Source organism: Stigmatopora argus, chromosome 10 (assembly GCF_051989625.1).
Source record: "Stigmatopora argus isolate UIUO_Sarg chromosome 10, RoL_Sarg_1.0, whole genome shotgun sequence".
Taxonomy (NCBI): Eukaryota; Metazoa; Chordata; class Actinopteri; order Syngnathiformes; family Syngnathidae; genus Stigmatopora; species Stigmatopora argus.
In genome coordinates, this window is record NC_135396.1 from 7,646,277 (window position 1) to 7,669,797 (window position 23,521).

A 23,521-nucleotide genomic window follows, 5' to 3' on the forward strand; every position below is an offset into this window, starting at 1 on the left:
TTTCTGATTCATAACAACTATACATTTAATTATGCAGGTTTTTTTTTCTCTTTTTCCCCATATTTGCAGTCAATTATAATTGTGATGGAAAAACTGGTTTAGCTGGGTATACAAAAGCCATTCAACCCATCTATGATAATTATAATTACAAGATCAAAAGGGCACTCACTGTGTTCTTGTTTTGGGAGAGGAGGCACTATCTAAAATTGCAGGCTAAAATTAACTACTGGCTTATTACCGGATAGTAGGCTCCAACACCCCCCGCAACCTTTGTGAGGGTAAGCGGTACGGAAAATAAATGGATGAATATTTCTGGATGGATCGGGTTGACATTAGGTAGATATATTATAAAAATGAACTCAAATTATGATCCGTCCAAAAATAACAGAAGAATAGCCATTTTAATTCTGCAGATAAGTAATTTAATTAATTAAACCCGAGACAAAACAATAAAAAAATCCCCCATGAGGATCAATGCATACATATGCCTGGAATATACCTTCCAAATTTAATTCTGATCCGTCCACGAATAACAGTGGGGTAGCAAAGCAAACAAGTTTTTGATAGCTTCTTTCAGACTGACAAAAAATGATTTGTTTCGCTTTCAAGTAATCATTGCCCAAATGCCTCCAAACAATGCTTCAGAGAAAGATGCAATCACGCATTCTAAGCCTAGTGTGTATAGCTAAACACACACAGTGTTAATGTGTGGCGATCTTAATCTTGTTTCAACACTGATGCTTATTCATAGCCAAGATAAACCAATAATTAGCATGCACAAAGTATGTGCTACTTTATTGGAGATTGGGGAAGGGGTCTCTCAACATGGGCTTGCCTAATTGGCCTAGGTTGTGATAGCGAGCCGCTTCTTTCCATTATCTCTTTCGCTATGGGATGCCGATAAGGATAATTAGCCGGACAGCGTGGCAAAGTGGAGGCGAAGCTGGGTGTCAGATTATGCATGCAATTAGAAGCCTATTTATCCACCACTGTTAAAAAAAAAGAGTTGGCAATGAAGCATCATCAGTAGTCACTGCACTGTTCCTTGCTGAATTACTTTATTTCCACATTTGAAGGCTTTTTCCTTCATGTGTTGCTGCAGAGAAGAAAAACTATAACTGTGGTTTTCCTTCTGAGAAGTAATTGCCCTTCTCCAGCTCATAATTCATCTCTCCTTTGAAATGGGATTTCATGTCATTCCATCGAACCCCGAAGCAACATTGGATGTCCGTCATCATTCCACAGCATCTGTAACTTGGACAAAAGTTTCAAGGACAATAGGTCTTCTCTAGAACACCTCAAACTCCCACAATTTGCCTCTGGCTAACAATGACTGAATAGAGCATTTGAGTTGGCGGCTTTTATTCTTTTACTGCACATCCTCACATCTCACTTACGACTATATCCAATTTTAGTCCTGGTCTTTTGTGGATGCTTAGTCAAGCTCTTTTCCCTTCAACTTTGGACAATGATTTGTTAGATGGCCAAGAAGCAATTCTTTGCACAACCCTGGAAAGCAGACAAAAAGATTTAGACTCCACATGTTTCAGACAGACTGACCAGCCAAATAGTGAGGCCACGCTTCCTCCGGATCTCTTTGTAGTTTACAGCAGGATTCAGGAGTGTGTTATATGGTTGGCCAGAATTAGCCTTGGGAAGAAGAAAATCGGTTGGATTTCTTGGACGTTGTCATCCGTGGTTTTCCATTTAATTCTTTTGTAGGACAATCATTTACCTCATCGGCTGCCACTGGTAGTATTAGACCTATAATCCATTTTAACTGAGACTGGCAGCAAATGATTGCTGCCATCTATCCCAGTCAAAATGAATTTGGTCTATAGTGTTGTCAACGACATTCAAACTTTGGCTTTAACAGCCTGTTTTCCCAATTTCATTCATTTTCAATGACTGTCAATGAGTTAAAGACTATGACCAAAAAAAATCAACCTTAGATTGTTAATTTGTTTTTGTTTTTTAATTTTTACTACTTTAGATGAATGAAATTGGATAGTTTTTAATACTAAATCTATATATGTAATATATTGAATAGAAGATGGTATAGTATGGGCCCCTCTAAAGCAGACAAAACTATGTAGTACATTTTTGTTCACATTTGCGTTTGGTGATGTGCCATCAAATTGTTTGAATATGTCTTGGTTCAAAAAAGGTTGAGAAACATCATCCTGAGCAAGGCGCATAGCTTCGTTCCCTGTCATCATGGTTACGCTGAGCCATGTTTAATTTGGCACTACAACACTGTGAAGAGGTGCAAGGCCATTTGCATTAGACATGCTGTTTCCCTTAGAAAAATGAGAGTGAGAAGTCTCCTATTTTTCTTCATTCTAGGGATATTGTGACTAAATTTATTACAGCAATTTAACAGAGTCGGGAACAGTTTTAATTTACGAAAATGATGCAAAATAGATTATCGTAAATAATGTCTGAGCCCCTAATAGTAATAAAAAAAACATCCAGAAGATGGGCATCCGAATTTGTTTCCCACTCTAATATCTTGGACAGAAATTAGCACTCGTCCAAGCGCCCTTTTGCTTCATTGAACTGAAATGTCTTATGCGTAGACTCAATTCAGCCAGTGGATTATTTTCACATCATCCACCCTCCATCTTCTTCTTCTCCTTCAACAGGCACCACATGTCTGGTGGCCCTGCTGTCCGATAAGGAGCTGACGGTAGCCAACGTCGGCGACTCGCGCGGAGTCCTGTGCGATAAAGACGGCAACGCCATTCCTCTATCGCACGACCACAAGCCGTACCAGTTAAAAGAGCGCAAGAGGATCAAGAAAGCGGGTAAGAGTCAAAACAGACGAACTGCGGGTTGCATACTAATGAACGGGTCCCTTTGAGAAAAAAAGCAAGGAAAGAGTCATGAGCATTAAAGCCACTTCCACTCCCGCTTTCGTTTTTATAGTGTGGCTAAATTCAGTTTATTGGTGATTAAATATAGCCAGCAGAGTGCATACAACGGTTCAGGTGCATTTTAGAGCCATAATTCTTCCTCCCACTCTTGCTGCATACACTCTGGAGGGCTGGAGGGATGATGGCAGGGGGCCAGAAGTGTAAGGCTGTGGGCCACTTTGCATGATAGTTCATCATCTCCATCTAACGGCTCATGTAGGTACTGGAGGGGAAGTTTTTGGAAATACCCAAATATTTAGCTTCAATCTGATTCTAAAGGTACAGTACCAGAGAAGTTCCATTTTTATATCATACAGGGCATGAAACATTTTTCATAAGCAGTAACAATTGGTTGAATTTGATCAAAACTAAGTAATCTTTGATTGGAGATAGTAAAAAAATGAATGAAATTATATGTATTAAACATTTATGTAGAATGATTTATATTCTTTTGTCATGTTAGCTTGGGGGTGGAATTACATTTCAGCAAGTGCACTTAAATCATCTAAAGCAACAATAAATATTTAATATTAAGTTCAATACATACTGTGTGTATTTTTAAACATAGCAAATGAATCAAGTCCTCACCGGAGTCGTCCATCACTAATTCACATTACACATATAAAAAAAGATGATAATAAAAAACCTAAAATCTAATTTCGTAATAACAAAAATGTGACTTCTATTGATATAAATATACATATTTTTTAAACATTATATTAATATGTAAACAACAACGAAGTTCTACTATGACCATAGACACTGATTTCATGTTTCCAACTTCAGGGAAAAAAATGAATGCAAAATTAACCTTTTCCTCCCTCAGATGTTAATTGAACATTTTTTTGCCTGATGTCAAGATGTCAGCATTCCTAAAATACTCACTTGGAAATCAGGAAACTGCAGAACATGCTGACCATGTTAGGAAGTCGGAATGTAATTCAAGAAATAGCTGACTGCCCCAAAGCGGCTCTATTGCAGCCACAACTAGAACAGGAAGTGGCAAACTTCCAAGGGAATGTTCAAGAATGGATCATAATGGGAGAAAAAAAAGAAGAACAAACCAGGACTTCTAAACGTCTGTCTCTTTATTGCCAGGCGGCTTCATCAGTTTCAATGGCTCGTGGCGCGTGCAGGGCATCCTGGCCATGTCCCGCTCCCTGGGCGACTACACCCTCAAGAACCTCAACGTGGTCATCCCCGATCCCGACGTCCTCTCTTTCGACCTGAGCAAGCTGCAGCCCGAGTTCATGATCCTGGCGTCGGACGGCCTCTGGGACACCTTCAGCAACGAGGAGGCCGTGCGTTTCGTCCGCGAACGCCTGGACGAGCCGCATTTCGGCGCCAAGAGCATCGTCCTCCAGTCGTACTACCGAGGCTGCCCCGACAACATAACCGTCATGGTGGTCAAGTTCAAAGGCAAGACGGGAGACCAGTAAGATCCCATTTTATTTGTCAAAGTAGTGCTGTACGTGAATTTTGGCAGAATCCTTTATAATGAAAATGTTTGAATTAATGCATCACACAAAGCCACCTTTTTATTTTGAAGCTTTGTAAAAAAAATCTTGCTGTTTGCACTTGACTGATACATAATAATTGATTAATTGATTACTGAGAATTCCGTGCAGATTTAATTGTTGGCAAAATGGAGCACACTATTATTGGTTATATTCATTATAAGTTATATTGAGCCAGTATTACTGCAGTGAATCTTAGTAAAATTGCACGACAGAGAGGAACTATATATAGATATGTTTTTATTCTTCCACTTCAAACTCACATGCTTTGTTTTAAATCGGACCTACTTCAATTTACTGAAGCACTTAAAAAATACATTTGATTAGTGCAATACCAACGCATAGAGCATTTCAATTTAACATAAAAAATACACACAAAAACACTCTAGAAGATTATCCTTAGTGTAAATATGTAATAAATGACAAACACCGCGTTGGTCACAGACTCTTTGTTTAACAAGTCTTTGACCACAATAGAAATTAAAATAAACAAATATCTGAGTTCAAGCCAAAATGTAATTAGCAGATGCACTATAACAATTATCCTGGCTTCTACTGTATTTCATCTTATTTATTTTATTATTATTATTATTTACATTTGTATTTTCAATCAGGCGTGCTGATTTTCACAGGTCACTCTCTACCGCAGAAGACATCCCGTTTGTGAAGGTAAACCCAAACAAAACAATGAAAAATACTATATTAATGCAAAATATTGTACAAAATAACTTTTTTTCTTAAAATAATTAGCTTCTTTTTATCTTGAATTCATATCAACACACCCATAAATAGTATTTATTAAATACTATATCCTTATGCTACTAAGTTGCATTAAAAATGGGCGAAGGAGTGGTTGTCCTACATTGACTACTCAAAATATAAAGAATAAAAAACAATGAATAGTGTTGAAAACAACCGCCATGCGGATTTATGTCTGCAGCAACAGTACAATGCAAGCTTAGTGTTTTAAATGGCATTATTCGCAAAGTATTCGTCTTTTGCGTCGTCACTGAGTCTTTGGTCACGCGTTATACATACTTATTTTCCAGTATTGCTCTATAGTCAAGACTTGTACAGCAATAGAAGGATGAATGTGCTTGTACAGCATAGGACTGCCATATTGTGTCATTTTTGTAAAATGTTTTCATTCACAAACAGTTGAAAAAAAAGTATTTCTTTAAATAATTTGTTTTCTAGTCATGCCAGATGTATTAGAATGTTTGCAGCTTGGACAGAATAACAAAGGGTGACGTAGAGTATTTGTTTAACCGTAACAAAGTGAACCTTTTTGAAGCAATACATCTCTAATAACACTTAACAGTTGCTATATGACGTAACAACAACGGTAATGTAAAAAGACGATGGGAATCCTTGTACACTAACATGAATTGTTTATCAAAATTCAAAATGAAACAAACGCTTGAACACAAGTAATATTGTTGCCTTATTTTGAATGGTTTGTAATATCCAAATTTTGGGTTTGTTTCAAAACGTGCATCCCGCATGAGTGTCTCGCCACTGCCGATGTTGAATCATTTAAACAAATGTCTCTAAGAGACATACAAATGTAAGATGAATGTACATACTGTGCTAATATTGGCATCACTCGCTGTCTCCACGGCAACAATGAAAGCAATGCGATTGTATTATAACAGTGATGTCTATCTGTTAAAATTTGTCTTTAGTTTTTTTTTTCCATGTAAACCTTTGTCATTCATCATGAACATTACAGAATGTTATTTTGGCATTTGTACGTGTTCATTATATAATGTAAGAACTTAAAAGAAGGATATTTTAAAGCATTATTTAGAAAAGGGGAATATTAAAACAAATAATTGCTTTGTGTCTGTTTTTTTGGTATTAGTTCTGAATTCTGAATTCATAGCAATATTCACAGAATCCCTATTTAAATCATTCACCGCCAGCCTATGTTTGCGTTGTAGAGTAAGTATGTCAGTTCAAAAATCCGGATATCCCAAACAAGGTCTTCCGTTTATTTTGGAGCTGAATGACAGACCGAGACAGGTGTGAACCGACTCCAGTAACCAGAGTACAAAGTGCATGTCACACATCATTTTCGCACAGTCACTTTTCGTATAAATAGCCTTACTGAAAGCTACGTCTGCCCATGGAGGACCCCGTCACAACAGAAGGGCGGGATCACATTAAACTAGTGTACATAAAGCATAGTGACTGCATACTGATCTTGCAGACAGACAGCACTGCAGGCACCCACTGGGTGCCAACTTTTGCCTTACGCAACAAAACCGAGACCAGCCCATTCCACTTTTGGGATCAGACATGGGGATGCACGGCTCCAAGCCTCGGAGGCAAGCGCAGGTCCTGATGCTGGGTCTAGACCAATCCGGGAAGAGTACCTTGCTTTATAAACTCAAGTACAACGAGAGTGTGGTGACCGTGCCCACTGTGGGATTCAATGTGGAAACTCTGGACACGGAAAGGAGCAGCCCGGGTCTCACCATTTGGGACGTGGGTGGCCAGAGGAAGATGAGGCCTCACTGGAAGCATCACTACGCCGACACAGCTGGGCTGGTGTTTGTGGTGGACAGCGCCGAAGCTGGGAGGCTGGACGAGGCCCGCAAAGAACTTCATCGGGTAATTATTGCTTATGTTTTGATATGGTTCATTCATAGTATGTAAAGTGTTGGGGCTGTGCTGCAGAGTTGCACTTAAAAGGATGCAATTTAAATTTACGATGCATTGTGGGGATGCGATTTATGGGGTTTTCCAAACCAAAATTGTGACAAATTCATAAAGAATGACAATCCTGATTGTGTTAATTTATTATTAATTATTGTAACACTTGTCTCACAATTATTACAAAAATTGTCATTTACTTTTTTCTTCATTTGGTTAATTTGCCTTTTTGATAAGTGCAGTGGGGCAGCATCATAGTTCCTAACCTAATTTATTTTAGATGTAGAGCTTTATACATTTTGTAGTAATGAGTGCACCATATAAACATCTGTCTTAAAATTCCAAAGTGAAAAATCATCCCTGCAGGCGATGTTTGAATTTTATCAAAAACTATTTCCTTATTGACTCATGAATAAATGCCTACCTCAGAAATGTTCACAATAAATTGTATTTGACCTTTTGTAAACAGACCTGCAAATTCAAATTTTTAATGTCTAGTTTTGTTGTGAAAGCTCACAAATAACCATCATTTAAAATGTCAAGATGATGCATCCTTCTTTTTGGCTACTCAAGGTTTTGAAGTACGAGAGTCTGCGAGGAATTCCCTTGGTCGTCCTCGCCAACAAACAGGATTTGTGCGGTGCTTTTAGCCCGGAGGAGGTTTGCCGAAGGCTGGAGGTGAGGCGACAGTGCGAAGGCAGGAGGCCATGGTTCATCCAACCATCCTCAGGCATCACGGGGGCGGGGTTGGAGGAAGGCTTCAGGAGGATGGTGTACCTGATGAAGACCCCACTGAGACAAACACAGGCGGACATACAGGTCAAGATGAAGTCCAAAAGCTTCAGGATCACTGCCTTGTTATGTGGCTGATAGAGGATCTTATCTGATGATTAATCCAAGCATTCCTATTTGCCTGCCTCATCTATGATCAAATTAAAGCGTGCCATTTGAAGATCTCCACGCAGCATTCTTTGCTTAATGTGAGAAGTCTTTTTTTTCCGAAATGCAGAGAAGAGAACCTAGTTTTGGGTCAGGACAATGACACTTAAAGAGTTCAAATGTGAGGTCACATTGCGTGACATGAGAATCTGATTCAAATGCTCGGGAGGGAGAAATGTTAAACCATACCTCAAAGTTTCTGTTCAACTGTGTAGTTCAGTCCAGGTCATGCTTTTCAGAACTGTATGTCTTTGTGGAATGACTGTCTGAAAAAAATCATAATGATGACAATGACAATCATTGTGTTTACATTTTTATTAATTATTTTCACACCAATCTGGCAGTCTTATTTTTTTTAACAATGAAAATAATTTGTATTATTTATTCATGAATAGAATTATTCTGTCGTAAAATGTGGAGGAGCATAAAAATGGAACCTTATGCCAGTTTCATGTAACTGCATGTAAATAAATGAGTCAAGAATCCCTGATGCCATCATTTGCAATCATTTATTTACGCACACTTTGGCGTATAATATATGATTTTACCATACTATAAGTGTACTATAATGAGTATACTTCTAAACTATCGCAACACTTCCCAATGATAATTGTTCCTTTTTAAATTTAGACCGTTTATAAAATGTAGTCGATGTCGCACAGGACATTTTACGTCGGCTACGCCGGTGTCACGTACGTATTGGCGGGTATCTTGGACCAAACCAATGAGAGGGGAGAATCCTCCCCCACCCTTCACTCCGCCACCGGCAATCCCAGAATGCATCGCGGCCTCTCCAGCAGTGTAGCAAAAAATAGTACGCTAACGAGCGAGAAAGGAAGGCTAGCATAAGTGGCTAATTCCACGAGTGAAACTAACTACGTTCTGCCTCCCTGCGATCGCTAACATGGCCGACAACGACAAACTGGACAACCAGCGACTGAAGAATTTCAAGAACAAGGGCCGGGATTTAGAGGTAAAAAATGGAGGGCTCTTGCGTTTTTCGCCGCCAACTTGGTCCCCTTAGCTTCCCCTGTGACGTCGTTTCTAATTTGCACCATCGAGAACTTTGCCCTCAGGCTCTGACTACGGCCTTCACTTAGGATAATTTTTTAAAGTCATAGCGTCGGCTTGATGATTTTAACACGTAGGGTTGGCTTTCTTTACACATGTATGCGTTTTACATTAGACAAGTATCAAATGGGCTATCCATACGCCTCCCCTCGGTTCCGCTAGCTTACAGCTACCCAGGCCTGGGTGGGCACGCTAGTCCAAGTCAAGCAAGTGCGCGCCTTAGATTGATGTGAACACCCCTCAAATATTTGAATAAACGATCACATTAGTGATCGAAAAGAGGATATCGAGGACGATCTCCTTGGTTGCGATCTTAACAATGTGGCCTATCCACATCACATCGAGGCTGCAGTTCGGCTAGCGCCTGTTAAGATCGGGAGCCGCAACCCCCTCCCTCGGCCTTAGCATAAAAACAATAGCGGGGGAGAATTAACCTCCAAATGGGGCAAATTCCACCGATTGTTGAACCAAATCTGCTTATAACCGAGCTTGAAATTGCATTTTTGATAACCTGTAATCGGACATGGTGGGAGCTCAGCTGTACGCTAGCCATCGATTGTGATGATTTACATGATTTGACGCAGTAATGATTGCGTTTTACAAAATTGTCTTATGTATGTTTGTTTGATCAAACAATTGATTAGAATTCTCTGCTACGCCCTATTTGCTAAGTAGTGATATTTCGTTTTGCAGCACGGTAGTTAGGCCTGTCTACGGAAGCTGTCCTGACAGTGACTCGTCCTCGCCGTCACTGTTTTCGCAATGCATACTATTAATCAAACCAACCACGATGTGGCAGATGGAATATGAAAAATTCTGGTTGTGTATATCTGTCTTCATGTCTGCTAATAGCAATGTGGCACAACAAAATTCCCCGGCAACACTCAAGGATCTCTTCTGGAATGACAGCGACACCAATGTGTTATATTTATTACACTGGATGTGTTTCTTCACTGCAGCGAATGGGTTTCAAACACGAAGGTGTGCATGGAGGGGTCACACTGTGAAGGGGTTTGCAAAAAATGATGGGGGCCAGGGATAGAGGACAGTGCCTTGCTCCAAAGCACAGTAACTATCAATCAGGAGGCAAATAAGCATCTCTCCAACTGTTAGTGAACCCCAGCAAATGTGCTCTTTTGTAAAATGCATTTTTCACTTTTTAAATTATCATTTATTACAACAGAATAATGACAAAATAAACTTCATATTACCTGACAAGATGAAAAGAAAATTCATAATTACAACTTGACGGCGACCAATACGGGATTTCCAGAAGCTTATAACAACAGAAAAGAAATGAAATTCAGCTGTTTGCTGATGTTTGAGCCTGAGAATATTTGTTGATTAAGCAGTAGAACCTATACAAAGGTATATATAAATGAAATATACAAATGGAAACCCAAAAATCTATTGAACTTTTTCGGTATACCCGCACACAAGCAAGTAAAACAAAACAAAAAATAAAGACCAGTAAAAAATGCAATAATGTAAAGGTATAATAGAGTCAAAACAGTAACCATAGTGACAAGTTGTTTTGGTGCAAGTACTGGGTTTAAACTCTTTCAAAGTTTTTCTGAAGTTCACAAAATGATTCCATACATGTAATGTGTTTTTTTTGGTTGTTCTTGTTTTTTTTACTCCCATACCAACAGTGTTGCCACAAATATTGCACTTGCACTATGTAGAATTGGCTAGAATTCTCCCAATCTGAATTCTTTAACAGGCAACATTTGTAAGGAGCTGGCAACTTGATTTGGATGCTCTTCCAATTCATATTCCTTCTACGACTACTTCCCTTTGGTGACTTGGTGGTGAAAAATCCCCAGTTAAAAAGATAATCACCTAAACTGTTAACACAATATTCTTTCTTTTTTATCAGATTTTTATTTATAAATCGGCCTTTGGCCGATCATAACAAAATTATATTAATTGAACGCCTGACATGGAAATCAATTGGTGCAAATGTCACTTGTGAATCTTGCGATGGGACTTGCACAGGTGCTGCAGACACATCCATTTATTTCTCAGATCTTATACGGTTTTATTCATCATTCTTCATAGTGTCTTGTGCTCCAATCGGAATACAAGATTCTGTTCCAATACTAATCCAGCCAAGTCCTCTAAGGCAGAAATCTCATGTGATCTTTAGAAAACAAAGAACAACAAATACTTCTTTGTATGTTGCGATTTTGTTCCCCGGGACTTTGCGAGGGGACCAGAGTCTAGAGTGATGTAAAAATGATGTTGTCATAAAAGACTTCGGTCTAGGGGAGACCCTCATTGTCAAAAACCAACATTGGCAGGGCATTTTTATTCATGGGCATTCCCTTGTTTCTCAGTAGGAATGCTTGTCGACTGGGCACATTCCTTTCGACGTCACAGTTTAAGAAGATTTTTTTTCTTCTACTGGACTTAAAAAAATACAGAAAAATGACTAGAGATTTTCTGTTGGGGTTTTACTGTATTATATCATAGTGTGAGTAGAAGCAAGCAAATGTCCTTGTAGCATAAGTGTATGGATATCCATGTGCTATATCTGCACCCTTAGTTTATAAAGTCTACAGTGCTCTGGCAACCTTAACGAGGACAAAGAACTTCTCTTATAATGGGTTGGTTGGGGCGGGACATCGATTTCTAAATTTGGAAACCTGGCTTGTTAGTTCCTCAGAAAAAACTGCGAATCATCACTGTAATTATATTTTTATTCTAAACCGTTTAAAATGGGCAACACAAGCTTAATCATTTTGTAGGCCTGAGTCATTTTATAGCTCTTGTGACGGTTGCGTTTGGTTGCCGTCATGCTCCATCTTTGGGTGGCAGACTCGGGGGCTGTCCAAAAAGGTCCAGCTGGCCCCGTTCCTAACCCTGCTAGGGACTTGGAAGTCGAGCGGAGACCAAATCTGTTCGGGGGGTGTAGGTGGCCCGCCTCCAATTTGTTTGCATGGCCTTTTCTCCTGGTAGAAATTATTGGTAGTAAAAACTCATACTAATGTTTGTTCCAAATTTAAATGTTTCACAAGTTTAAAGGAATTGGCAGCATTTCGAGGCGAAGCAAACTCATCAGATGTAATGGTGAATTATATCACAGATTAGTTTTTTTTTTTAACACCCTCTTTTTTTTCTAGGGTTGCCAATCTGTTGTGGTGTTACAGTACAAGCCTCCAAAAAGCAAACAACCACAATTTAATCTGTTTATTCTCGTCATTGTTTATGGTTTAATTATTTGACAGCTATCATCTAGTACCAATACTAATGATATTTTTGTCTCAACAGTCTATGAGAAGACAGAGGACTGAAGTTGTGGTGGAACTGAGAAAGGTAACTGCCTGCCTTCATGGGCTATATTTCTCGTCAGTGTTTAGATGATACTATTTTATTTTCAGTTTTTTCATATTTATTATTTTAACCACTGTACTTGTAAATTGTTGCAGTGTTGTTCAGATTAGTAAACGAACCATGCATGCATGAATAAATATAACAGCCTTTTTCTTTTGCTTCATAACAGAACAAAAGAGATGAGCACCTTCTGAAGAGAAGAAATGTACCCCATGAGGACATTTGCGAGGATTGTGATGTGGATGGAGATTTCAGATCGGTATGGATAATTTCTTTGTCATTGGAAAATAGATATATTGTTTTTCAATTGTTATTCCAGGGATTTTTCTCATTTTTTGACAATCTATTTGGATTGCTCTGCTGTCTATGCCTCTCCCTTAGGTTTTTTTCTTCTAATTTTGCCTTTGATTGCTTGAGGGTTGGGTTAAATTCCAAACAGGTTAAAATATATTAAAGCACACTGTCCGTGCATACTTCTTGTCTGGAACATAACGTGTTAAAAATTTAAATTCAAACGCAAATACTCCCAGGGCACGTCACTCAAGGAGTTGAGGTACTCATAGGTCAACGTTCTTTTTCATACTATACCATTTATGTCATTCAAGCATGATTTTGTTCATTAATGTCTCTTGTGGTCGCTCACATGGTTTGTTACCCGGTAATCGGGCATCCCATTCTGAGCAGAAGAGCTCCGGGCTTGGTGGCAAAGAGGCCACTCAGCACTTCAGAGATTCAATCAGGCTAACTGCTCAGTGCTGTTGAGAGGGCGGAATACAAATGGCCTACTTAGCCGTAGATCAACAATGACACGCTGCTCTGAGTCACCATGCCACAGCCCAGTGTGTCTTTTTTTTGTGGGAAAAGTCTGATGGCTGCTTGATTTAAATGCTCAACATGTTAGTCCCCTTTTTAATATTTAATTGTCAGTGAAGATTTTCTCTCTTGGGAAATAAAACTATTATCTTCTCATACACCTTTTACAAAATGTTTCATTTGACTTGAGGCAATAAGTTTAAAGCATATTTTTGGGTTGAGATACAAGATAAACAAGAATATTGTTCCTCTTCCTGGTGTTCCGTACTTCTTGTTTGCAATTTGAAGGAGGATATTTTTACTCATGGAGGTTCAGAAAATGTGGGAGGAAATTTGAGTGCAGTCATAATGGGGTGCCAGGAGCATTTGTTAGTGCATTTTTCATGACTAACCACTTTCCAAAATGTCATTTTTCAGCAAAATACCTCTCTTGAAGCAATAGTGCAAGTAAGTCATCGTGTTTCATTCACTTCCTTCCTTACTCGATGTTATGATCCTTTAAGATTCGGTCTCTGAAAATTAAACGTGAATGAGTTTAATTGTCATTTTTGTGCCGTAGAATGCCACCAGTGATAACCAGGGCATCCAACTGAGTGCTATTCAGGCTGCCAGGTATTAACACGTATGCACAAGCCAGAAAAATACACATTTCTGATATAAATTGGCGCCAGTTCTCAATTGTAATGTTGTTGTTTTTCCTCTCAAAGCTTTCCCTGTTGTCATTTTTACTTCAAGTGCGCTCTGGTGTCTGACTTGTACAGTTTTGTCTTACGCAAAGCACAATAATAATTATTAAAAAAAAGAGGGAGCACATTATTTGTAAATTTGTGGATCACTGAAGTTTGCAACATTGACATTCTACGGTGCCATCTGCACGAGAAACATGTCACAGTATTATTATCTGCCATTTCTTTTTTGATGTTGCATTTTTCTGCAATTCCTTCTTGTTAGCATGTAATTTTTCTTTCTATACAATTAATGGGGTGTTGCTTGTCACCACCGTTTTCTAGGAAATTGTTATCTAGCGACCGCAACCCTCCCATAGATGACCTCATTGAGTCTGGGATCCTTCCTATCCTGGTCCACTGTCTGGATAGAGATGACAAGTAGGTTGACACCAATCTTTTTTTATGTGATTATTTTTAAGTAGTTTAGCTATGTAATACCTGACGCTCATCCGATATGTCAACAGCGATACAAGTATGCAAATGTGTTTGAGCTTTCACCCTCTGGGAATGGCAATTTATCCGAATGATGCATCAGATCGTGTTTAATCTGTGTTCTTAAAAGATGGCTTTCAATGTGTATTTTTTTTCTGTTTTGCAGCCCTTCTCTGCAGTTTGAGGCAGCCTGGGCTTTGACCAACATAGCCTCTGGAACTTCTGAGCAGACCCAAGCTGTGGTGGATTCCCGTAAGCACACTCGATTTCTTGGCGGGTCTGTAATTCTGACTGTATGCGTGAAGTAGGATCATCTTTTCATTTGTTTTTGTTTTTGATAGGAAAGAGACATACGATTGATAATTATAGTGCTAGAAATCATTCAGAGGCAGCTTTAACTTGTTTTTCCTCTAACGCCATCAAACAGAGCTGTTTGTCTGATAAAATCCCTATATTCTCACTTGAACTAGGCTAGGAGCGTGCTAGCATAAATGTTTTATTTTTCTAATGTAAAAACGCTACACACATGATTAGGTACAGATATGTTTTTCTTTCTGAATTAGCACCAAGGTTCTTCTCTTGATGTATCAACATGTACCTCTAAATAACTCCAAGCTGTTTATGTATGCAGACGCTGTGCCACGCTTCCTGAGACTGCTTCAATCCCCTCATCAGAATGTGTGTGAACAGGCAGTCTGGGCGTTGGGTAACATCATTGGTAAGTGTACATTGTCAAGAGCGAAGTTACCATATTTGGGATCACCTATGAGATAAAAAGGCAAACTGACATGGGCACGCTTCTTGATTTCAGGCGACGGCCCGCAATGCAGGGACTATGTGATCGGCTTGGGCGTTGTCAAGCCCCTGCTGTCTTTCATTAGTCCCTCCATCCCCATCCCCATCACCTTCCTTCGCAATGTCACATGGGTTATGGTGAACTTGTGCCGCCATAAAGACCCACCACCGCCAATGGAGACCATCCAAGAGGTTTGTGACATTTTTGGAAAACCAATTCAGGGTTATATTGCATCTCATGAGTGGCTTCTCTAAATTGGAATATACACCTGAAGTTTCTGCCATTAAAGCTTCCCTTTTTACCACTTAACAATATCCATTTTGAATTCATAGATCCTGCCAGCTCTGCGTTTGCTGATCCACCACACGGATGTCAACGTGAGTAAACTCTACATTTGACGAATTCGGGAAGTCTTGCTGCCAGCTAATGAAATTCAAATGATCAACGCTTCTGCTTCCAGATTTTGGTTGACACGGTGTGGGCTCTGTCCTATTTGACCGATGCTGGGAATGAGCAGATCCAAATGGTGATTGACTCTGGCATCGTCCCTCACCTGGTCCCACTGCTCAGCCAACAGGAGGTCAAAGTCCAGGTAGGGCAGGGCGGCCTGGATTCATTTAAAATTATAGTTATGTCATATTTATGATCCTTTTCCACTCTTTATCCAGACCGCTGCCCTCAGGGCTGTGGGCAACATCGTTACTGGAACAGATGAGCAGACGCAGGCGGTGCTCAACTGTGAAGCTCTCAACCACTTCCCAGCTCTGCTGTCACACCCCAAGGAGAAAATTAACAAGGTAACACATACACGCGACGCCCAGCGACACCCCCACTCCACTCGAGTTCTTCCATCATCACAATGTCGCTGGAACTGATGACATCTGAGACGTGCAAGTGTGAATGTTGCGCGAAAGTTTGAGAGGGGGGAAATGATATCTGTTGTAAGTTTCCACGACGGCGACGATGAGGATCACCTTCGACGGTAGTTGGTGTTAAGTTCTGGTAGAACAGGGGGTTGGTAGTTTGTGTGCATGCTGGTGACCGATTGTGAATCAAATTAATGGGTTGGTGGTATGAGAGTGCTGACAATCATCTCTGCTGATATTGGAGTGCATCTGAGACCTGTCACTTTCAAATAGAGGCCCATCTTGTGACATGGACAATGATTATAGCCTCAATATCGCTCTCACCCCACCCACAGCACTCAAGTCTCAGACAGCATCCCCTTTTTTGTGGATGTCTGGATTCTGATCCAGTTCCGACTCAGTGGGGAACAAGCGAAACGTGTGGTGCATGACCTTTTTTATATTTTTGCGGATGTATCTTGTTTATCTTGTAGGAGGCGGTGTGGTTTTTGTCCAACATCACAGCAGGAAATCAGCAGCAGGTACAGGCTGTCATTGATGCTAAGCTAGTACCCATGATCATTCACCTCCTTGACAAGGTAACCTGTCAGGTCGCACAAATTGTAAAAACCTGTGTAAAAGACATTCAAAGCATTGTAAACTGACTGGTTTGTCAATTCAGGGTGACTTTGGAACTCAAAAGGAAGCTGCTTGGGCTATCAGCAACCTCACAATAAGTGGAAGGAAAGATCAGGTGAAGAGTCTTTTCTGCTGTCATGTGAAATGGAAAAATGTAATGAAAGCATACAGTCCTTAAAGGTCTATTCTTCTGTTGCCTTTAGGTGGCGCATCTGATTGAAAAGAAGGTCATTCCGCCATTTTGCAACCTGCTCACAGTCAAGGACGCCCAAGTGGTGCAGGTGGTACTGGATGGCCTCAGCAATATTCTGAAGATGGCTGACGAAAAAGCTGAAACTATTGCCAATCTCATTGAAGAATGTGGAGGTTGGTTTACTTTCAGGCAGATAGCTAACAGTCTTCTTTTTTTTCCCTGGCCCTGTTTAACTACTGCTTGATGGGATTTGTCTCTCCAGGTTTGGAGAAAGTCGAACAGCTCCAGAATCATGAAAATGGAGATATCTACAAGCTCGCATATCAAATTATTGATCAGTTTTTCTCATCTGATGTAAGTTAAAAGCTTTTTCCATTGTTGTAATGAATCAAGATTGATTCATTAGAAAATTGCTATTTTGATCATTTTAGCCACGCCTCAATTTTTGACTGATCACAGTAGTCTTTGCAACTGAATATTGTTCTTTTTCCCGGCTGACTCAGATTGACGACGACACCCTGGCCCCTGAACCCATCCAGGGTGGAACTTATGGCTTCAACTCCTCCAACGTGCCAGCCGAAGGATTCCAGTTCTAGACGGCATCCGGGGCTATTCTGGAGTTTTGTTCACGATGCAGCACTCTGTTCAACATAAACAAAATTAGGCGAAAGAGAGCGAGAGCGAGCGAAAGAGAGCGAGTGTGAGAGAAATTTGATCCATTGTGCTTGGCTCGTGGGATCCATGGCTGCATCTTATCTGAGAGAGAAAAATGTGTGGATTTCATTGGGCCTTCCCGCGGGAAAGCAGCCCAAATGAAGTTTGAGTTGGCGAGTGGGTGCGAGTGAGAATGAGTGGCTACATGTTGCAACCAAAAATAGTAATAATCAAAACCAGGCAAAACATCTCCAACGAAACGTGTCGAGAGACACGGCGACACAACTTCCGTTAGTGGAGCAACGACTTCAATACCTCGACGTCCGCCCGAAGAGAACCAACAACACAACCTGCGAACTCTTAATTACGAACGTCGACGAACCGAGCAGTCGTCGCAATCCTAGAGGGCGCCCGCCGCCTTCCCCCGATCGGCCACGCTATCAGACATGTGTGAATGAAGCCATTGCGTATGAATGTCTGGACTCAACGCTGAGGAGCCAGGTTCATCTCCTCCCAAAAAGGACGTCCTGATGGGACACCCTCATCGTCTCCCCCTCCGGGCTGGGTGAGAACAGGATTACGGCTGCGTGTCACGTGAGCGAGCGAATGGGCGGATGGGTTGTGTGTGCGTGCGCGTGACTGGAAGTGTGCGAGGACGCGTGCGGGAGACAGCAGAAGATACACAAATGCGACATCATGAGCGAGGTTTAGACGAGAAATTCGGCCTTTGAGGCTGATCTTCAAGTCCCTGAAAGGAAAGGAAGAACTTTGGATATGGGAAGAAGAGAAGAAAAAAAAATCATAGCAAGGAGAATTTTGTTTTCAGTTAAGTTGCTATTAATTGACACTGGACAATGCTAATGGCAGATGCACAGAGAAGAGGTGCAGTCTAGGAGGAAGATACATTTGGTGGCTTTGGGGCTTTTATGTATGCCTCTGGCGTGTTCCTTTTTATCATTTTGTTCCTTTTTGGTTCATTTCCTTTTCCAGCTTTTATTTTCATGGCTTATGTAAAGGCGATCTACACAACCCACATTCAAATCATAACCCTAAAGCTATGCCACATCATCATACAAGCTTGATGCTGGGAAATTACCAATGAAACGATCTGTTGAGTTTTATTGGAAATACAGTAAAATCATTGAAGTTTTGTTTGCCAGACTTTTGACTTAATCATTAAAGGGAGAAGTGAACAATGGCCCTTTTCACGTAGGATTGTGAATCTCATAACTCTTGCATGTACTCAGTGATGGCACAGTTCCTTTTTAGGGTCTTTTTTTTTTAGTTTCATTAGGCTGTGTATACAGTGTAATTTTGATTTTAAGTAAACTGTGCTTAGATGTTACATGTTACCCTTTTCCTTGTCCCCACTTCCATTAGTGTCTCACTTGATAAATCTGTATGGTTTTTGCACATGTACTGCAAAGTGAGGTCCTCAAGTCTTTGTCAAGATGGATTTGTCTGACCTGCCAGCGGCCTCAACAATATGCATCAATTCACAACTGTTCTTTATTGAATCATCTGAGATTTTTTTTCCCAAGTGATAATTGAGAAATATTACATTTCAGGACAACTGTCTCGGTTAGACTACGAGAGACTAACCCCATTCTTTATTTTTGTTCCTTTTGTGGGTGTTCAAAATCTCTATGTGGAACCATTGACAAAATTTGCTGTACAAAAAAGTAATTAAGCCCCCCCTTTCCTGACAGTTAAGTGTCTAAACCCAACTTCGCTAAGTTTGTGTTCAACTCTGGATACATGTAACTAAATAATGAGTCCTCAAATATTCCATTGGACACCAACAGGATTTCCCCCCCAACAATCTTTATTAGTGGAGATATGATTATTGGTCTAAACAAAAAAAAAAGGAAAAATTGTATACTGAAATCAAGGTGGTTAACCCAAAACTTTTGAGGTGGTAGGTCACAGCTTAGGTTGTTTGAAATCAATAAATAGTGAACCCCACATTGATAAATTGTTTGTGTTATTGATTATTCTTGTCTATATGTGACTGAACCCAACTGTTATGATGGCTAACTTCAGTTGCTCTAAAAAATAACTGTTTTTATTCAGGCACAAAGTAGCTTTGACATTATAGACGGACAATGTTTTTTTGGCATGTGGGAGGAGACTGGAGTAGTTTGACAAAACCAAGTGTGGACTCACTTGGGATCGAACCCTCGATCCCAGAACTGTGAGGCAGACTCGCTAACCACCTAATTTTTAAATTAAAAAAGCGTAATGCAAAATATAAATATTTCCAAATAAAATCGTAATTGAAATAAAACTTAAAAGGCATATTAGAAGAAATAGTACTATATATTGAAAAAAAAAGATATATCACTGAAACGGTTAATGCTTTATCCGCTGTTCAAAATTTGTCCGGTGATAGCTGATTGGCTGAAAAGCCCCTTCCCACGCATGCGCAAGGAAATTAATAGATACGTTTCAGGTGGCTGTTAAATGCAAACTGACTCACCGGTACCTTCACAAGAAAGACGCTAATATATTTTTTGTTTCATTTTTGGGTGCGTAAAACCGACCACAGTGACACAAGAATCGATTATTATTCACGTACAAGGAATATGAGATTCTCTATTAATAGAAACCACCCGGAAACAGGAAAAGAAGTACTCAAGTAGACTATTTGGGAAAGCAATATCCAACTTTGACAAGTAAGTAACCATATAAATGACTAAGAAGAAAACATTTTACGCCGTCAGAGCCATTGTGCTAATTTGGGTAAACCTTTTGGCGATAACCGAGCAAAAGTGGGGAAATACAATAAAAGCCATAGCATGTTTATGTGTTCATCGATAAACAATTCTGTTTTACGTCTCTCAATGTAGCGCGAAACTTTAGACTTCAATTTAAGTATGAAAACCTAAATACTAAGTGTAACTACTGCAATGCCATTAGCGAATTGCGCTTTTTATATTGCGAAATTAGCTGAAAAATGCATTAACAATGGACTCAAAAGCACACCTGTTCCTAATGGGTGCACGCATTGATACCCATTGGCAAAAGGCTTCCTCAAAACTAAAGCCTGCAAAATATTACGTGACAGAAAATTGCAGGATTAAGGGCCTACTACCACTGAAAACTATGCTTAATTTATCCGCACATTCGTGTATTCGTTTTTAAACTTCCATTTATTACACCCACGTTGACAGTCTCCAAAAGAGATTCTCAAAAGCAGGCTTTGTTTCGATTAAACTCCCTCTACGGTTCCCACAAAAACGTTTTTTTTTTTTTTTGAAATGGCAACAACAAACCGTTGCAGTTCCTTTGGGCCAAATATTGAATTGGTCAAGTATAAAAATCTATCTCTTTAAACACGGTCATATAAAAGAAGGGAAATCAAAGCACACCAAATGTGTATGGCCATTTATTTCCAATGGCAAAAAAAGACTGGATATCAATAAGAGGGGACCTGAAAAATCTCCCAAAATCTAAAAGTGACGTAAAATACCCCAAAACCAACCCGAGACGGTAAAATATGTACAAAAAACTGACCATAAATCATCAGGAACATAACAAAACATAACATGAACTTACTTTAAAAAATGAAATTTGGAAATAAAATAAAAAACTTTTCCCCCAGCATGGACATTCTGGAGGAGGACCTGACCTGCTCCGTGTGTTACTCGCTGTTCTCGGACCCACGGGTGCTGCCGTGCTCCCACACCTTCTGCCGCAACTGCCTGGACACCCTGCTCGCGTCGTACAGTTACTCCATTTGGCGTCCTCTGCACCCGCCCCTCAAGTGCCCTAATTGCCGCAGCGTGGTGGAGCTGCCCATGTCGGGCGTGGACACTCTGCCGACCAACGTCTCCCTGCGCGCCGTCATCGAGAAGGTACGCCAAAGCGTCCGAAAGCTCCCTCTATCGGGCTTTTGGTTGTCTTCTAAAATGTATTTTCTTTCTTTTTTTAGTACCAGCGGAACAGCAAGCCCAAATCTCTCGTGTGTCCGGAACACCCGGGGCAGCCCCTCAACGTGTACTGCGTCCAAGACCGTGAGGTCATTTGTGGCTTGTGTCTGACTGTGGGCCAGCACCAGGGCCACACCATCGATGACCTGCAGGCCACTTTTGACAGAGAGAAGCTGACCTTTTCGCACCTGCTCGAACAACTCTCCGAGGACAGATGGGCGCAGGTGAGTGCCAAGCAGAAGGGTTAAACAGCTTCCTTCCACGTTGGCTGTCTTCTGCATATATATATTGAATTGAATGTTTTTATTGACATTATATAAATGAGATTTAAAGCTTAGCAAATGGACAAACAAATAGTCAATAAATAATAACAATAAATAACTAAATAATCAATAAATAAGTAATTAGTCAATAACGTAAATAAGTGGGGACGTGCAAGAATATCAACAACAAACAGAACAGATAAATAAATATTAAATACATAATCGGAGCCCAAAAATGGTCTTTTAGAACACAAACGTGTAATTTTACATGTTTTCTGTGGGTTTGGTTCATGAGTAGAATCTGTGTTCTTTCTAAGAAAATCCTCATCAAAAGAGTGCTTTTAAGAGTTATTCTATTATATCGGCTGATGATCTGTGAAAAGTCGGTATATCGGCCGACCATGATTTTGAAGTGTTTTACACTGGACACACTGGACAATGTGTGTTAGGTGTGTGAGCTGGGCGAACAACTGGATAGGGAAAAGGCCCGCTGTGAGTCTGCGTTAGAGCAGGACCGTCTGGAAGTGGCTGAATATTTTCACACGGTGGAGATGACGCTGTTCAAGAAGAAGCAAGCTTACATGGATGTTCTGGACAAGGCCTTAACAGAGGTGTCGCTGTCCTACAACCCACTCATCCACAGGGTCAAGGAGCTGCAGGTGTGTACGTCTGCCCTTTAAAAAAAAAGGACATTTACACAAGCAAATACATGTCATTGCCTTTAAAATTTTGGCAAATGAATAGAAGGGCATAACAGTAGCCTTGATCGGTTCCAGGAGGAGCAGGTAGACTTGGTCTCCTTTGCCGAGTCGGTGAGGGAGGAGGACTCTCCGCTCTCCTTCCTGCAGAAGGTTCACGCATTCAGACAGCGAGTACACGACTACACCGTGGCCAGTCTGCCACGCGCCCCCAAACTCTCGGTCACGCCCCAAGCGGCCGATTACCTGCGCCGGCGCTGGAGCACCGTCACCCTCGATAGGCTGGACGAGGCACCGGTGCCCGAGCTCTACGACCGGTGCACTGATGGCCACCTGGCGCGAGACTGGTCCTTCCTGGGACCCCAAATGGTTTTGCCGTTGTTGATGCTTCTGTTGGTGGTGTCGGTGTGCTGGCTTGGCATCACTCATTTTAGCCAAGGTTCGAGGGAGCTAGTTATGCCCACCTGTGATCAGTGCAAATGGGCCTATGCACTTGCACAGATGTTCCTACAAAATTGGAGCGCTCACATTCTCTCCATGCTGAAAATGTTTTGGCAACAGTTGACTGACTTCTTCACAAACCTTGCATCGCCACTTGACCTCAGCCTTTTATTTACAAGTTGACTTGTTTCTAAAAAGAAGCATTTGTACAGTACTGCACCATTCTTGTAGATTACTCTTTAATGCTTTGTGGGTGAATTGTTTGTTTGTTTTCCTGAGTTTTTTATTTTACAAAATACTAACGTCGTTCAATAAAGTTTTTACATGTTCCTAAGAGTCCATCTAGTGAGACTGCTTATTCAAAGAAACTGTTTTTTGAGGATTTAATAATCACTTACAATTAAGTTTCAAAACTTTTTAATAGAAAAGTCGATGGAAAAGGTCACAATATATACAGAAGAAAACGCTGTTTCAAAAAGATTATGATTCCCAGAAGTCCGTATGTCAGTGCCTCCACCGGAGTATAACGGGCAGCTTTAATAGAGGGCCGATTTCAAAACTATATACCTAAGCATTAAGGCACAGTGGGCATAGTAAAAGTAGTGGTTGAGGGGCTTACATTATCCATCCACCAGATAGCGCTGCACAAAA

The 23,521-nt window shown here is 40.5% G+C and overlaps 4 protein-coding genes and 1 long non-coding RNA gene across 5 annotated transcripts in view; 4 read left to right on the forward strand and 1 right to left on the reverse strand.

Moving 5' to 3' along the window:
• Nucleotides 1–6,277, forward strand: part of ppm1lb (protein phosphatase, Mg2+/Mn2+ dependent, 1Lb) — a 29,193-nt gene extending 22,916 nt beyond the window's left edge. Inside the window, exons 3-4 of the mRNA XM_077611036.1 lie at nt 2,646–2,807; nt 4,014–6,277. Coding sequence (XP_077467162.1) covers nt 2,646–2,807; nt 4,014–4,354 — 503 coding nt within the window. The 3' untranslated portion in view covers nt 4,355–6,277. The remainder of the gene's footprint in view (nt 1–2,645; nt 2,808–4,013) is intronic.
• A 160-nt stretch (nt 6,278–6,437) lies between these two features.
• On the forward strand, nt 6,438–8,519 carry LOC144083312 (ADP-ribosylation factor-like protein 14). Its single transcript, XM_077611040.1, has 2 exons — nt 6,438–7,048; nt 7,664–8,519. The coding sequence occupies exons 1-2, from the start codon at nt 6,734–6,736 to the stop codon at nt 7,958–7,960; spliced, it is 612 nt and encodes a 203-aa protein (XP_077467166.1). The 5' UTR covers nt 6,438–6,733; the 3' UTR covers nt 7,961–8,519.
• Nucleotides 7,296–9,456, reverse strand: LOC144083314 (uncharacterized). The gene is made up of 3 exons (XR_013303518.1): nt 8,726–9,456; nt 8,219–8,295; nt 7,296–7,882 (listed from the first exon to the last, which is right to left on the reverse strand). It is a non-coding gene; the product is annotated as an uncharacterized LOC144083314 (long non-coding RNA).
• kpna4 (karyopherin alpha 4 (importin alpha 3)) lies at nt 8,722–19,511 on the forward strand. The gene is made up of 17 exons (XM_077611026.1): nt 8,722–9,002; nt 12,374–12,418; nt 12,606–12,695; nt 13,667–13,696; nt 13,809–13,861; nt 14,260–14,355; nt 14,576–14,661; nt 15,041–15,127; nt 15,221–15,396; nt 15,538–15,582; nt 15,666–15,797; nt 15,874–16,002; nt 16,545–16,649; nt 16,733–16,804; nt 16,893–17,055; nt 17,145–17,236; nt 17,386–19,511. The coding sequence occupies exons 1-17, from the start codon at nt 8,934–8,936 to the stop codon at nt 17,476–17,478; spliced, it is 1,563 nt and encodes a 520-aa protein (XP_077467152.1). The 5' UTR covers nt 8,722–8,933; the 3' UTR covers nt 17,479–19,511.
• Nucleotides 19,512–19,962: 451 nt separating this feature from the next.
• trim59 (tripartite motif containing 59) lies at nt 19,963–23,206 on the forward strand. The gene is made up of 5 exons (XM_077612328.1): nt 19,963–20,211; nt 21,141–21,393; nt 21,471–21,692; nt 22,181–22,390; nt 22,508–23,206. The coding sequence occupies exons 2-5, from the start codon at nt 21,142–21,144 to the stop codon at nt 23,051–23,053; spliced, it is 1,230 nt and encodes a 409-aa protein (XP_077468454.1). The 5' UTR covers nt 19,963–20,211; nt 21,141; the 3' UTR covers nt 23,054–23,206.
• The last annotated feature ends 315 nt before the right edge of the window (nt 23,207–23,521 follow it).